General features: G+C 32.8%; 1 protein-coding gene across 1 annotated transcript; it reads right to left on the bottom strand.

Annotated features, from left to right (window-relative positions):
• Nucleotides 1-2,878: 2,878 nt before the first annotated feature.
• Nucleotides 2,879-4,120, bottom strand: LOC132746080 (interferon-gamma-inducible GTPase 10-like). The gene has a single exon (XM_060735148.1). It carries the CDS (start codon nucleotides 4,105-4,107, stop codon nucleotides 2,896-2,898), a length of 1,212 nt encoding a protein of 403 aa, XP_060591131.1. The 5' UTR covers nucleotides 4,108-4,120; the 3' UTR covers nucleotides 2,879-2,895.
• Nucleotides 4,121-14,137: the final 10,017 nt, after the last annotated feature.

The following is a 14,137-nucleotide window of genomic DNA, read 5'->3' on the forward strand; positions in this document are numbered from 1 at the left end:
TCTCCAAACATGTCAATAGTGTTAAACCCACAATCGTTTTCCTCTGCCTTCGTCCTATGATGATTGTCCGAATAATTCCATGAAATACAACAAATATCCATGAAAGGTCTGAAACGTCGCGCATTTCCTGCTCTAGGTCAGCCATTTTGTCTTTGTTACTATTTTTAGCACAGTCAGTGCTCTCCAGTCGGTAATTACAAATAGAAAAACTGCTATTAAACGAAATTTTCGCCTTAGGATAAAATTTAAGTTAAGGAATTTCTTGCCTAAGGAATTCACTTAAGGGATTTTTGACCTCTAAGTTAAGGGAAAATTTTACCTTAGGGAGTTTTCTTGAACATAAGGAAATGTTTCCCTTAAAACTTAAGATCCTTTATGAATACGGCCCCAGGTGTATAAACATGTGTCGCCGACTGTTATTTATTAAGGACATATCGACTTGTCTTTTTGTGTTCGACCGAAATGGTGTGATTTTTACTATATTTCTGCCGAATGGACCAAACATCAGGTTCAAGAGTTCGAGCGATCGGTGTTCGATCGATCCGAGGTAGAACAAAATGTATTATATAGGCATTTTGCCGGAACTGGGCGATGAGTTCGAGCGAAGGGAGGTATGGGAGCGATCCGGGTACGAGCAAACGAAGTTTAACTGTATTTATAAATTTAGTGTTGCCCTAGAAGGATATTTGGTAAGCTTATCTTCTTTATAAAATAACTCATGAAACTTGTGCCATGTCTTGTAATTCACCCATTATTAGTTGTTTCTGATTAGGATTCCAGATCCAGACCTAGGTTCTGAATTTGATCGAGTAAAGATAGATACAATGTGATGTCATCAAACAAATCACATAATCCATCTGGGTATTCAGTGATGTCAATATATGAAGTCACGTTATTGTTTGAAAGGTTATGTGACCCTTTCCTATAAATACTCCAGATTTTCCTTAAACTTTGTTAATTCTAATTGTTCGCTCTACAGACGCCACATGCAATGTCTTTCAGAAGATACTCACCAGGAGCAGTAGTACCCAGAATCATTTCAGAAATATTTTCCCCATGATAAATGAATTAGAATTAAAACAGTCACTCCAAGTACTGATAAACATGTGAAGACCAATTTTTCTATGTAACTAAATTAGAGAAAAATAATTGTTCCCGAGGACTAGCAGCCACTCTCCGCCGGCTTGACATTATATATCCCGTAATACATGCAAGGCTTTTTGAATGTGAGAAATTAGCAAGTCATGCGACGTTAGTCAATAAACATCGAAGTAAATCAACAAAGAAATAAGGAAATGTAAAATATTTTTGTTAAAATCGGTGTTTTATTCATAATCACAAGCTGTAACATACCATGATTTATAAATGCTGCATCAGATATTAACTCTCTAAAAAGAGTCCGGTATTATATTATTATCGCATGATGCGGTGATTTTTCTTGAAAGTTCCTCAAATATTATACGCCAGTAATATGCTTTATAGACAATTACGCATAAAACGATATCTCAGATAACGCACACTTCTGTAGAAGAAGCGTGCGTTATTTCAAATAAAACACAGTAAAGTAAGTACACTTGGTTCATAAATAACTGTAACCGAAGACAAAATACTGGACTGTATCAAAATAATTTGGCTTGAAAAAGGCGTATTTATTTACATTGGGGATAGGTAATGGGAAACAGAGGAACAAGTTTTGTCTGGTGCATGAAGCTACTTGTTTTTAAACCTTTTAACCCATTTTCCTGAATGCTATTTGGTGCTAGGGGGCATTTGCTCTATAAACCTTTTCATGAGTAGCAATACATGCACTTTTATCAATTCCAATTGACTCTTACGATATGGGGTTAACAATAAAAACAAACATTAATCGGTCATTGACATGTACCATACAGAGTAACCGAGGTTCAATGTGAGGAATTATATTTATTCAGAGAAGCAACATACAAATTTGATTTTTTTGTTAAATCAAAATTCTCATTTCTATTTATCATGCGATAAAAACAATTTATAATATATCGACCTCTACTATTATGTAGAAGTGTCATGGCCTGTAGCGGAATCTGGGATTTACCCTTCACAAAATGTTATCGACTTTACGTCCTAGATCGTTTTCTGTTGAGAAAATCTGTCGATGTCGCCCCAGGCCATGATATTTCCACATAACAGTCTCGTTATCTATAATTTAGCTATAAAATACCTTAAAAACAAAAACAAAATTTACCATTAGTGGATATTTATATATGATTATGCATAAAAAAAGATTTTTATTGCTAAAAATAAATATCACGGCTAAATAAAGGCCATAGCATTTCATATTCCTTTTTTAGATAAGCATCCGAAATTTAATTCCTATCCAAATCCTGTCCGCAACAACATTATTTAAAATAAATCGACAATGTCCGTTTGATATCCTTTTAAAAATCTGAATTAGCACATGAGAACCAATTCCTTTCAAAATCGCCTCCAAAGTTACTTAATTGAATAGAAATCGTCAATGCCTTTTTTTGCTGGAATAGTTTTAAATCAGTCATGTGAAACTTGATGCACAAACTAAACACTGTAAACAGTTATTATGTAGAAACTTAACTTCCTATACAAATGTATATGTATTTTTTCTCTTGACAAAAGATGACCAGTGCCGCTGCGATTCAACAATGTGATTTTCAGCGATGTCGTTTTCTTTTCATAAAAAAGAGTTTATGGCTACTTTAAACAAATGTAATGACATATATATTATTTTGAAAAGGTTCAAAATGTTAATTGAATGTTAAAACTTAAATCAATTTTGTCTAACATCTCATCAGACCAAACACTCTTATTCAGATGTACTCGCACAAATTATTGTTGACCCTTTTCGGTTATATGATAAGACAGAAGAAGTTTTTAAACCGGCGATCATTTTGCAGAATGCATACTCAGTTTTTTGTTAATTTCCAAGGCGTCTTGGTACAACCCTTCAAGAATTTTTTTCAGCCAGTACTGAGTTGATTTGTATGATATCGCTCCAGCTGCAACGCTTCCTAGAATAGGTAGCATGAATTTTGCAACTTCTTCCAATGCTTCAGCTATGAAGAGTGTTTGACAGAACGCCATTAATCCTTTCACTGTGTAATCGATGAGCAATTCTTTCATTTTAAGATTCCTTCTCAGCTCTTCTTCGCGCATTCCTAGCATTTCTGCAGTCCTGTTTATTGCATCTTTTGTCAAACCAAACTGGTCTCTATAAAAGTCGACTTCTTCCAGCATTAAGCCAAAATCCACAATTACGTTAAACCCTGGAATTGGCATTGCGCCAGTCGCTGCAGATATCAGTGAAATGCGTGGAATTCTTTTTTCAAGTTCTTTCTTTTTCTGCAACATCATACCGTCGGTTTTAGTAATAATTGAAAAAACTATGGCCTCTCGTTTCAGTTGTGGTAAATCTTCGATTAGGTTTGATTGTAGCTTATTGAAGTCAAAGTCCTCTGGTTCAAAGTTGTCGATCAAGTAAACAAAACATTCAGATATACCAATGTCTTCGAGGCTCTTTAAACATTTCTTGCGTATTTTTTCCAAGATTTCATCTCTACTACGCGCGACTTTTCTACCTTTTTTATCATTTTCAATGTCTTGGAATACTTTGGTTCGTACAAAGTAAAACTTTTTACCCAACTGTTTTACTTCGTTTGCCAGCCATCCATCGGTTTCTAAAAATCGCTCTGATGAAAATATAAGGAAAAAGTCATATTTTGCTAGATCGACATTATCCTTATATTCATCGCGTTTGAAAGTATACGTTCCAATTCCAGGTAAATCCCAAAATACTATTTTTTCGTTTTTTGGATGCGTGTAAGACTGGGCAGTTATCGTGCATTCTTCGACATCAGTATCAGCAGAACCCTTTTCTCCCGTTTTAAGTCCCCGAATGGCATTGATAAAAGTCGATTTTCCAGCTCCTGATTTTCCAGCAACTGCAATATGCAATTCAGTTTCACGCCATTTATTTAATCCTTCTTTGATATAATTTTGTATACCTTCAATACCATTCTCTTTGAACACGTCACTGAGTAACTCTTCTTCTTCAGTAACTTCGTTGCTACATTCACCCTTTATTCTGCTGGCCATCATTTAAATTTGGTTTTAAATGACACTGAAATATATAACAAGTACGACCCTGTTAATCGCGGTAAAATCGGCCTCAGCAAGATTTGTTTACTTCAAATATTTTCGAATTTAAAACAAAACAACTTACATCTAATTTACGAATTTATTTGTACTGACATTTGCGGACGAAGTCCGTCTGTTATCGATTTAACTTCCTGTAAAATTAATAGGGAAGGACAAAATTTAAGGAGAATTTTCATTGGTCATTTTAAAATAAGTAACTAAAATCGGTGAATTTCATTGGTCATTCAAAAATAATTTGTTAAGGACAGTTCTAACTGCTCTTAAAACATGTAAAGGATAGTTCTAACAATTTTAAAATAAAATTTTAAAGATAGCTTTATGATAAAATGTAAGGGATGATTTTGTCAATATAAAATAAAATTTAAAGATAATTCTGTAATAAAATGTACAGATATGGGGAAAGTTCTTTAACTTTAATGCTAATTTGTAAATGATTACAAAATTTATGAATTCAGACGAAAAACAAGTAAAAAGACACCTTAAATAGAAATTGTTCTTCTTTGACAAATCATCAATATCAGTATGCTATAATTTAATTTCAATGTTTACAAAAATGGTTATATTTTAAAAGCTGCAAGAATTACCATGTCATTGTTATGCAAGCATTGCTAACATTTAATTTTTGTATTGAAAACTTTAAATAATATTCTTTTGCATGTGAAACATATATACTTCTTGTTCCTATTTACATTGATGAAATTATTTATTTAAAAATTTAATTTTATTAATTGATAGTTTTAAAATTTCATGTTTGCTATTTTTATCAATGTGCAAAAACTGATATCTCAATTTGATATGATTACCTTGGTGCATGCAACAGGTAAGTAAGTGTAGGCATGTTTCTGTTTCTTATTTTGCCTAATAGTTAAAAAAATTAGGTTAGGAGACATATCTTTCATAGTTTAATAACATATATCATTTGTATTTAATATATGCACACTTTGTATTTCAATGAATATCAACGCATGAAAAAATCTACACTTCGTTGTGAAATATTATATCATCAATCTGCACCAGTTTTTGTCGCTATTTTTTTGTCAATAAACATGTTGACATAATGAATGTGAAAATTTTAAAACACGCGAGTATCTAATTCTTCTTATTATTTTTAAATCTATGTCAAAACAATTTACAGTAAACTCCGCTTATAATTAACGAACTCACTGGGACATTCAAAACCTGTTCCTTATATCCGGAGTTCCTTGTAAGCAAACGAGTTAGTGAGCATGGTCACATATCTGGTTCCTTTTATAGCAAAAGAAATATAATTACAAAATATACCACTTTTACCTTAAAATAGAATATATCATTTGATGTATTTCAATGCAAATAAACAAACGATAGAAAAATCTAAACTTGTGTTATCATTTATGACCAACAGAAGTCGTTAAGCTGTTCATCTTACTTATTTTACATGAATACATAAGTATGCTTTATTTACCTTGAGTCTCTTGTAATTAAACATGTTAAAAGAATAGACCGGTTACATGTAATAAATTCAACTGATCAAAAATGAGAATTACACGTTTTTTTAACTTTACGTATTCTGCACTATCATTACTTTAAACGCAATTAAGACATAGTTACAAATATAAATTTTTTATTTCAGTTTCATTTTATATTTACATTCCTTTTGCTTTTTATTGAGTCGTGGCTAAGACCTATGTCAACAATTTTGCCTGAAAATATTGATCAAACTACAAAGAACTATTCAAGTTTTATATCCTCATTACAATAACTTAGCAAACATTATCTTTTTAAACGTTGAAATAATAAAGCGTTACATTCTTTCACTTATAGCGACATGTTAAAAGCCTTATACACGGAATTACACGAGCGGATTTTATTTACTTTAACTTGTTTAATGTTTTAGAAAAAACAAACATATTAAAGATATTGAAATTGTAGAAAAATTAAGATATCAAGCATCCTTTGACATGCATATGAAATATGCAATCCTATTTGTTTTGTTGTTTGTCTTTTTTTCTTTTTTATTTTTTTCAGCGGGGGTTCTATTAAACAATGTACTTATAATGTATTTATTATTATTTATGCATGGGTTTTCTTGTTGGATTGCTTAAACCCCAGTCACACTAGAGCTTACGATTACTTGCGACCACCGGCGACTTGTAAAACTGACGATCATCAGCGATTGTCTGCGAACAAAACCATTTATGCACAGATAAATTTACGTTTGCGAGTATCGTAAGACAAGTCATCATTGACAATCGTACGACAGGTCATAAGTAAACGTACGATGGTCTCAAGATTGCCTCGGATTACTTACGACTACCCGTGTCATAACACGCGATCACCTACAACTTGTCGTACGACCATCACACGATTACTAAAGACTACTTAGGATTATCAGTGACTAGTGGCAATTTGTAAAGACTGTTGTAAGATTGTTACACTTCCGAACGACCATCGTGCGACAGCCTTAAGACCTTATAAGATCACTAGCGACCTGTTTAATCGCAAGGAGGTTTTTGTGCAAGCTCAAAAACCTCTTTACGACTGAAATTGGTCGTGGGACCTAAATAAGATAACCTGCGACTGCCAAAGATCACCGATGACCGTCGTAAGACGTTTTTAAGATTGTCTGCGACCAGAGGTCACTGGTGATCGTGAACTGGTCTTCACTGGTCGTAAGCTCTAGTGTGACTGGGGCTTACATATCATAATGCTATGGAAACTCATTCACAAGAACCCAGCCTTCTTTCATTTGTTCATTTTCATGAATTAAAAGAAAGGACACTTTTTCCAAAATTAAATCAAATAAATTATTATCTAAAATACATATGTCAAATTAAAGATGTTTTTATTTCAAAAATAATTGTATCAACTCTTACCTCTTGCTTTAAATATTATTGCTCCTCTCTTCAAGGTTTCAGATCTAATGTTTAAAGTCAAACAAATACTCTGGTTGCTTAGTTGGTAACATATCCATAAATTTATACATGAATAAATACAAAGAATATTTGGCAACGTATTGATTTGCAATGTCCTATTCAATTTAAGTGTCAATACAAAAAGTTTTTGTGAACATAATTATTATAATTATCCAGGTTATATCTATAAACTGAATGGCATGAATAGAGGATATTGAATGACTGTAATTTCAATACTGAATTTATTAAACAAGTTGAAAAAAATGTTATGTGAGCCTCTGGCAAACTGGTTGTGAACGTTACATCTTTTATCATTCTTTTAATGCAAACAGCTTTGACTAAAGCTTCGAAACATATATAAGTTTGTTAAAAAAAAACTTTTTAGCCGGCCTTGGTCTCAACAAACTGAAATCAATTGTGATATATTTTCAAATATATATAATCAAAAAGGAGGTTTATAAATATGAACGTTATGAAGGCATAATAAATCTAAGGATTTCCAACAAATACAATGGGAAATACTGAAAACCACTGAAAATCATAAAAAAATATGTACAAACACTTTTGTTAAAATTGACAGAATCATTAATGGTAGGTTTTAACAATGGTTATTAATCTTAAAACAATAGAACACTGTTATATGTATGTGTTTCTAAACGAACGAGTTTTGTTTTGGTAAGGTAAGTGAACTTAATTTATATCATCATCATCATCATCATCTACGCAGTCGGTAGGCAATTATATTTATAAATACTTGATAAATATGCAAAAGATATGAAAATTATAAACATTATAACTATTGAACATATCAATTATCATGGTATAGGACACTAAATGAACATTATCATGTGAGAGATTTTCGATGCGTTCATGTGCATGGGTAGACTTAAAGGATCGTGAACGTTTATGTGTGGTATCGTTATTTTTAATAAATTTTTCTAACAGTAAGCTCTTGTGTAAACCAAACTCAGGTAAGTTCATATGTAAAATGATATATTCACTAAACATAAATGCGGTGTAAAATGTTCTGTGGGAGTAAGTACATGTACGAGTGTTGTCCAAAAGAAAATCGTGCACTGCAGTTATTGTCATAAAAGTTATTGATAAAAAACATGAATTATATATCACTTTAAGGGGAAATCTGTCTCAAGTAAGAAAACAAAAGAAAAGGACGTGTAACCGGCGTGTTAGGAAAACGAATCGTCATACCGTTACCTTAGTAACGTAATATTGGCACACGTCAAAAAATTGGGTTAGTTACTTTGATGCATCACAGTATCCTGAAAACACTACATATAAACGTCAAAATTTAGGTAGAAGTGTGTGTGTACGTGTTCCTGATGTCACTTAAAAACATGACAGCATTTGCCGTAATGTAACAGTCGTAAACAAAAATTTCCTTGTGGTCGTCAATACAGTCATTACGTGAAAATGACAGTCGCTAAACGTCTGGAAATGCGGACGATCATTAAATTCTGCACAAATATTGGTAAAACACCGACAGATACCTACAAAGAACTTAAAAGAGCAAGCGGGACCAGTTCAGTATCACGAAGGTTGTTCTTTTAATGGCACAAACGCTTTGTTGAGGGGCGAGAGTCGGAAGACGATGGCAACTGATCAGGCAGACGTCCGTCCGTAATGGCGGCGCATGTGACGAGGGTTGTCCAATATATTCGTGCACGACTGGAAAATGTTACATGTACGTTGCATAAGAACAATGAAAACTACGAAATACTTTGCATCAGTTATTCTTCTATTGACAGTCAAACAAATAAGGACATAAAAAGCAAATAGCACTTTACAAGCAACAAAAAATTAATACAATCACAGTAATGAACTAACTCAATTTTTGTCGTGCGCAGGTATTACGTTACTAAGGTAACTGTATGACGATTCGTTTTCACGATACACCGGTAACACGGCTTTTTCTTTTGTTTTCTTATTTGAGACAAATTTTCCCTTCAAATGATATATAATTCATATTTTTTATCAAAAACTCTCACGACAATAACCGCAGTGCACAAATTGTTTGGACAACCCTCGTATTAATTATTGACAGAATATGGTAGAATTCTATCTAGTTTTTGTTCGTAAGAACTTGAAGAAATATGCTAGTGTTTCTTCAATGGAATACGTGAGTATTTCAGCATTTACATTTTTGTTCTATAAATGTGTTTATTTGTATATGTATTATTAACAATTGAAATATGTTAGTATTTCAGTCACAAAAAAATGTTATATATGTTCGTATTTCTTCTTTTATCAATTCATGGATACACTAGTTTCATTGATGATGTTGTGTTTTTTTAATTGACATAACACGGTAGTATTCTATCTGTTTTATGAACTTGAAGAAATATGCTAAGGTTTCTTCGATGTAATACATTGGTACATCTGTTTCAAAAATATTGAGATGCCCTAGCATTTATGCTTAGCCTGATGTTATTGTTGATTATATGTTAGTACGTTAAATTGGCAAACATGTACTTGAAAGATTCATTTTTATCCCGTCTATTGTTCATATTTAGCTTATTTTGTAAGAAGAAACTTGTATCCGAATGTTTTACACTTATTGAAAAGATTGTTTTTGGGTCTTAAAAGCTGATTGTTATCTAATGATTAAGGATATCATTTGTGCTTACATGTTTTAATTATTTCAAAATAGAAATGATTCTCTATTAGGCTTATATGTTCGGTTATAACTGTTAGATTAATTTACTTCCGGGTTTTGTTAAGCGGTGATAGGGTAACTTTCTCCCTAGCAATGGTAGAACGTTATAAGGGGGCAGGGGACCTAAAAATGAAAAATTGTGTATTTCAGTGTGACCAGAAACACAATTCCAAATATTTCAAAATCTGTTTCACAGGCAGATAACCAGTTGCACAGCATTATTCAATGATAAATGACATACATTGAAGAAAATAATAGTGTGCATGCATTGCTCCTTCAAAAAATGACTGACAGCAATTAACCCCCACCCAGCCAAAATCACACCTAAAATGTACCAATATAGGCAAACTTCATGAAGGTGCAGCATACTCCAGAATCCGCCCGATTCCTTTAAAAAATATCAGTAACACGCAGTGCAAGCTATGGCATTTTCAGAAATGACAAATAAAGTGTCTGTCATACGTTTAGATTTTTCACAAAATTTATCTGAAATTTCTTACTTGTTTGGCGCCAACTGTCAAAGCTTGATTTTAACTTTTTCACCTCCTTTCGGAGAGTCAGAAATACATACAAAGCTACCAAAATGCTTAGTTTCGGGTAAAAACCCAAAAATATATCTCATTTCCTACACACAAACAAGAAAGAATTACAATGACAGAGAAATATCAGAAGTTATCAGTACCTTCAAAACACCATGTCTGAGTTATTAAAAAAATTGACCGGGGCCATCATTCGAATATGTCCCCTGCCCCCTAATATCAGTGTTTTTACTTTTTTCTGGAGACATGAGTCTGAAGATGAGTTATAATGTAAGAATCTCTTTGTCTTTGATATATTTATGTCATATTTATTAAGTTTTATTAAGTTTTATTACTTTTTGGTAATATTTATTGCATAAATATGGAATTTGACATCGATTTTTGGTTGCTAGTTCACAAAAAAATAGAGAAAAACAGAATCCCTAAAGAAAGTCCAGCACAACAAAATTGAAATGTTGCAGGCTCAGTTTGATTGAGTCTGTTCATAGACGGTACTGGAAAGTGCAAGTTACCGCCCACGCCCCCCTAGCACCGGCTTAAGCAGAATACAACATTTTACACGAAAATGGTGAAATTTTGAATTTAGTTACATCCGCAGATGTTTTCATACGGCGGTTATCATGGAACCAATGTGACACAGTACTGCCATTCCATGAAAAGCGGCGTATGGTCCCCAAGTAAAACATGCTTTTGTCCGTAATGAGAAAACAATGGGCGGAACTAAATAAAATTGAATTTTGAAAGGGGATCTGAGGTTATGAAGCCTGCATATCACAGATAAGACATCAAAAGACAAATTTAAAAAGCAGGCAACATATCCTAAGGGTGATTATACAGTATTCAGGTAGGAATACTGGTACTATCCAAGTTGAAAATGGCCAAATACATAACATGTATACACAACAATAATGTTGTGCTGGATCGAAAATATAACATCATTGATTAAATGTACGTTTGTCCACTAGTCATCGAATGCCGTTCCTGTATTGTACACGTAATATTTTGCGTTACAAGCACGTATTTTTATACAAATAGACTATTTTTGTACACAGTCCTTGGGCATATAAACTGATTGTTCCCGTCATTTGGTGTATCCAGGGTAAATCTTTGTCAGATTCAATTCCCATTCTCAAGCAATAAGTTGAACAATCTCTAATAACTTCAAGGTTAACAAAATAATAAATTTTGAGTGAGTGAGTAACATTCTTTCATATTATAGTATAAATGAATTTTAATACATTCTTGAAGCATTCTTAAGTAAATAATCTGATATATTCTTGATAAACAACTATTTGTTTCCTAAATTTAGCAAGATACAATATTTATGATAAATTATCATTTGAGAAATAATATCCCCACTCCCATTATAGTCGACAGAATTTTTGCGTAGCTTTTTCGGGATTTTCTTTCGTGCAATTTATTGTACAAGAGGTATTAATTTTTATATTTACATTCCGTGACTTGTATTTTGATTCATTACAATAGATGTATTTTATATATATTTAATTATAATATTGAATAAATAGAAAATACTGCCATATATGATTTTTTTTCTTTTGTTTATATATGATTTCCCCATAATTCCCTGTGGAGACCAAACTCTTCAACATCAGAAAAGCTCAGCTTGTACAACATGTGGCACTTAGTCACACTGGTTCAGAGACTCCAACTTAACGACATAGTGCGAAACGAAAGAAACACAGTGTTGGGAGGCCGGTGCCTCTTATACGCTACTCATAGATTGACATCACCAACGCGCAACAATATGTTAGAACTTTTGTTGTACCTTTTACGATCATTTATTTGATTTACTTAATTCGCCTAATGTAACTATGGCCACTGTTAGAATTTCACTTTGTTGGGATTATTTTCATTCACAATTACGTGTCCTAAAGAAACATATTGGGGCTAAGAGTGATATTTGGCGTGTCTAAAACCGGTTTAAACACACCAGTGGTGTAACTACCACCGACCGTTCCAAGGCTGTGCCCCTCTGTGTTCATTCACGTGTTTCACATGTCTATATTGTTATTGTTTGCATGTTTTGTTATGTCTACCATATTAAATTGTCGTTAACGGTAGTATTCTCCCCCTTCTACCATTTCTAAACCCTCTCCTTTTCACCCGTACAGCCTTTGTCACTTTAATTCCCATGTGGACCTGTTGTAGATTTTATTATTTCCATATAACGGGTCCCTCTCCTCCTTCCACCGGCCTTATGTCCACTCCCGGTTTTGGTTTGGTACCTTCTGAGTGACCTGCTGTGATGGCTTTGTACAAAGGGGGCTGCGACCTATGAAAGTTTGCCTTTATTTGTAACGTGTACCGAGCAGATGATTATTATTCAAGTTTGCTACAAAATAGATTTTTGATATACTTGATTGTAAATATATTTTTTCCTTAGTGGTTGTTGCGTACTGATTTGAAATATTCATAGATAATTTTTTCTCGGGGTTTCTTAACCTTATGATTAAATACTTACTTTAAAAAAAATCATTGAATACAAAAAAAAAACAATCTTAATATATTTCCAAAAGTCATTCAAAAATATATATATTGAAAAGAAACAATTTATTATCTCAAAAACAATTCTCAAACAAATACCAGTCGAAAGCTAAACCTATCCTTCACTCCCCAATTTTAAATTTCAACAATCTCTTATCCTACATTTTTTCTAAAGATGCAATACTTCAAACATTGATAACAAATAATTCCTTAATAATCATTTGTCTTATAAATATAGCATCCTTTGTACCAGATATCAGAGATTTTTGTGTACTAGTAACTATAAGCTTTTACATTAACCAAAAATAGTTCAACTCAACCGTTGGCCCGAGACGTCTTGTACAAGAAAATGTAACTATCATTACGATCCAACCATAACAAGGAAATAACCAAACAAACTTCAAATATCTATTTCCCAAAAGTACTCCAATTAAAACATTAATTCAGACGTTTTACAGAAACAGTAAAATGTCTTTAGTGTCAAATATCTGAGATGTCTGTACACTAGTATGTATTTACTACGCCGTTCTCTTTTAGATACATATTCAGACTACTTCAAATACCCATTTCTCAAAATTTCTTTAATCAACGTTTGTCCAAGAGGTTTCACATAAAAAGTATGATATTTTTTAGCACCAGAAATCTAAGATTTCTGTGTACATGTACCAATAAATATAATCATTAAACTGCTCATAGATGCCTACGGACGAAACCAAACAAACTCTTTTGGATTGCGAGCGCTCTATTTATGCTAGTGATTGCGCCATCTCCGCTGTTAATAAAAACAATGATTTTGATTGGCTTATAAAAAGAAAACGTGTCTTGATACTGATTCTATCTAAATCTTATAAGCGTCTATTACCTGAATTATTCTTTGTACAAACTATTGTGAGTAATAAGTAAACAATTCAAAATGTAAACACTTTGGATGATTCTTCGGAATCTATATTGAAATTACCCTTTTCAGTTTGAGCACCTGCTTCAATTTCAAGCCAACTATAATTAAACCCAAATTTGTATTCAGATCCAGTGTTGTCGTTTATCCAGTGTAGGTCTGGTTGTATGACTTCAGAGTAAGTCTCATTTATTCAAGTTGTGTTCAGTAGGGAACCAACATATTGACTTATATTTTTAGTTGTAGAGACATTATCTGTCGAAGGCACATTTTATAAAACATTTTGGTGATTTCCCTTAGTTCAACTGTCCTTTACAATTGGTGTAAAAATATATACTTGTGTAGAAGTTGAACTGGGGCTATACATTGCATTGCCCTGTTGTCTTATTGATGGTAGACGTATCTGTATTTTTTGTGATAAGAATGAGGAACTGGTGTTTATTGACACAGAAGAAATTTTTCAAGC

The sequence above is a fragment of the Ruditapes philippinarum genome, unplaced genomic scaffold, assembly GCF_026571515.1.
Source record: "Ruditapes philippinarum isolate M1 unplaced genomic scaffold, ASM2657151v2 ctg15125_1_1_1_1, whole genome shotgun sequence".
In the NCBI taxonomy this organism is placed as follows: Eukaryota; Metazoa; Mollusca; class Bivalvia; order Venerida; family Veneridae; genus Ruditapes; species Ruditapes philippinarum.

What these genes read in the sequence shown, in the direction of transcription:
- LOC132746080 (XM_060735148.1), bottom strand. Translation starts at nt 4,107, where the DNA reads ATGATGGCCAGCAGAATAAAGGGTGAATGTAGCAACGAAGTTACTGAA.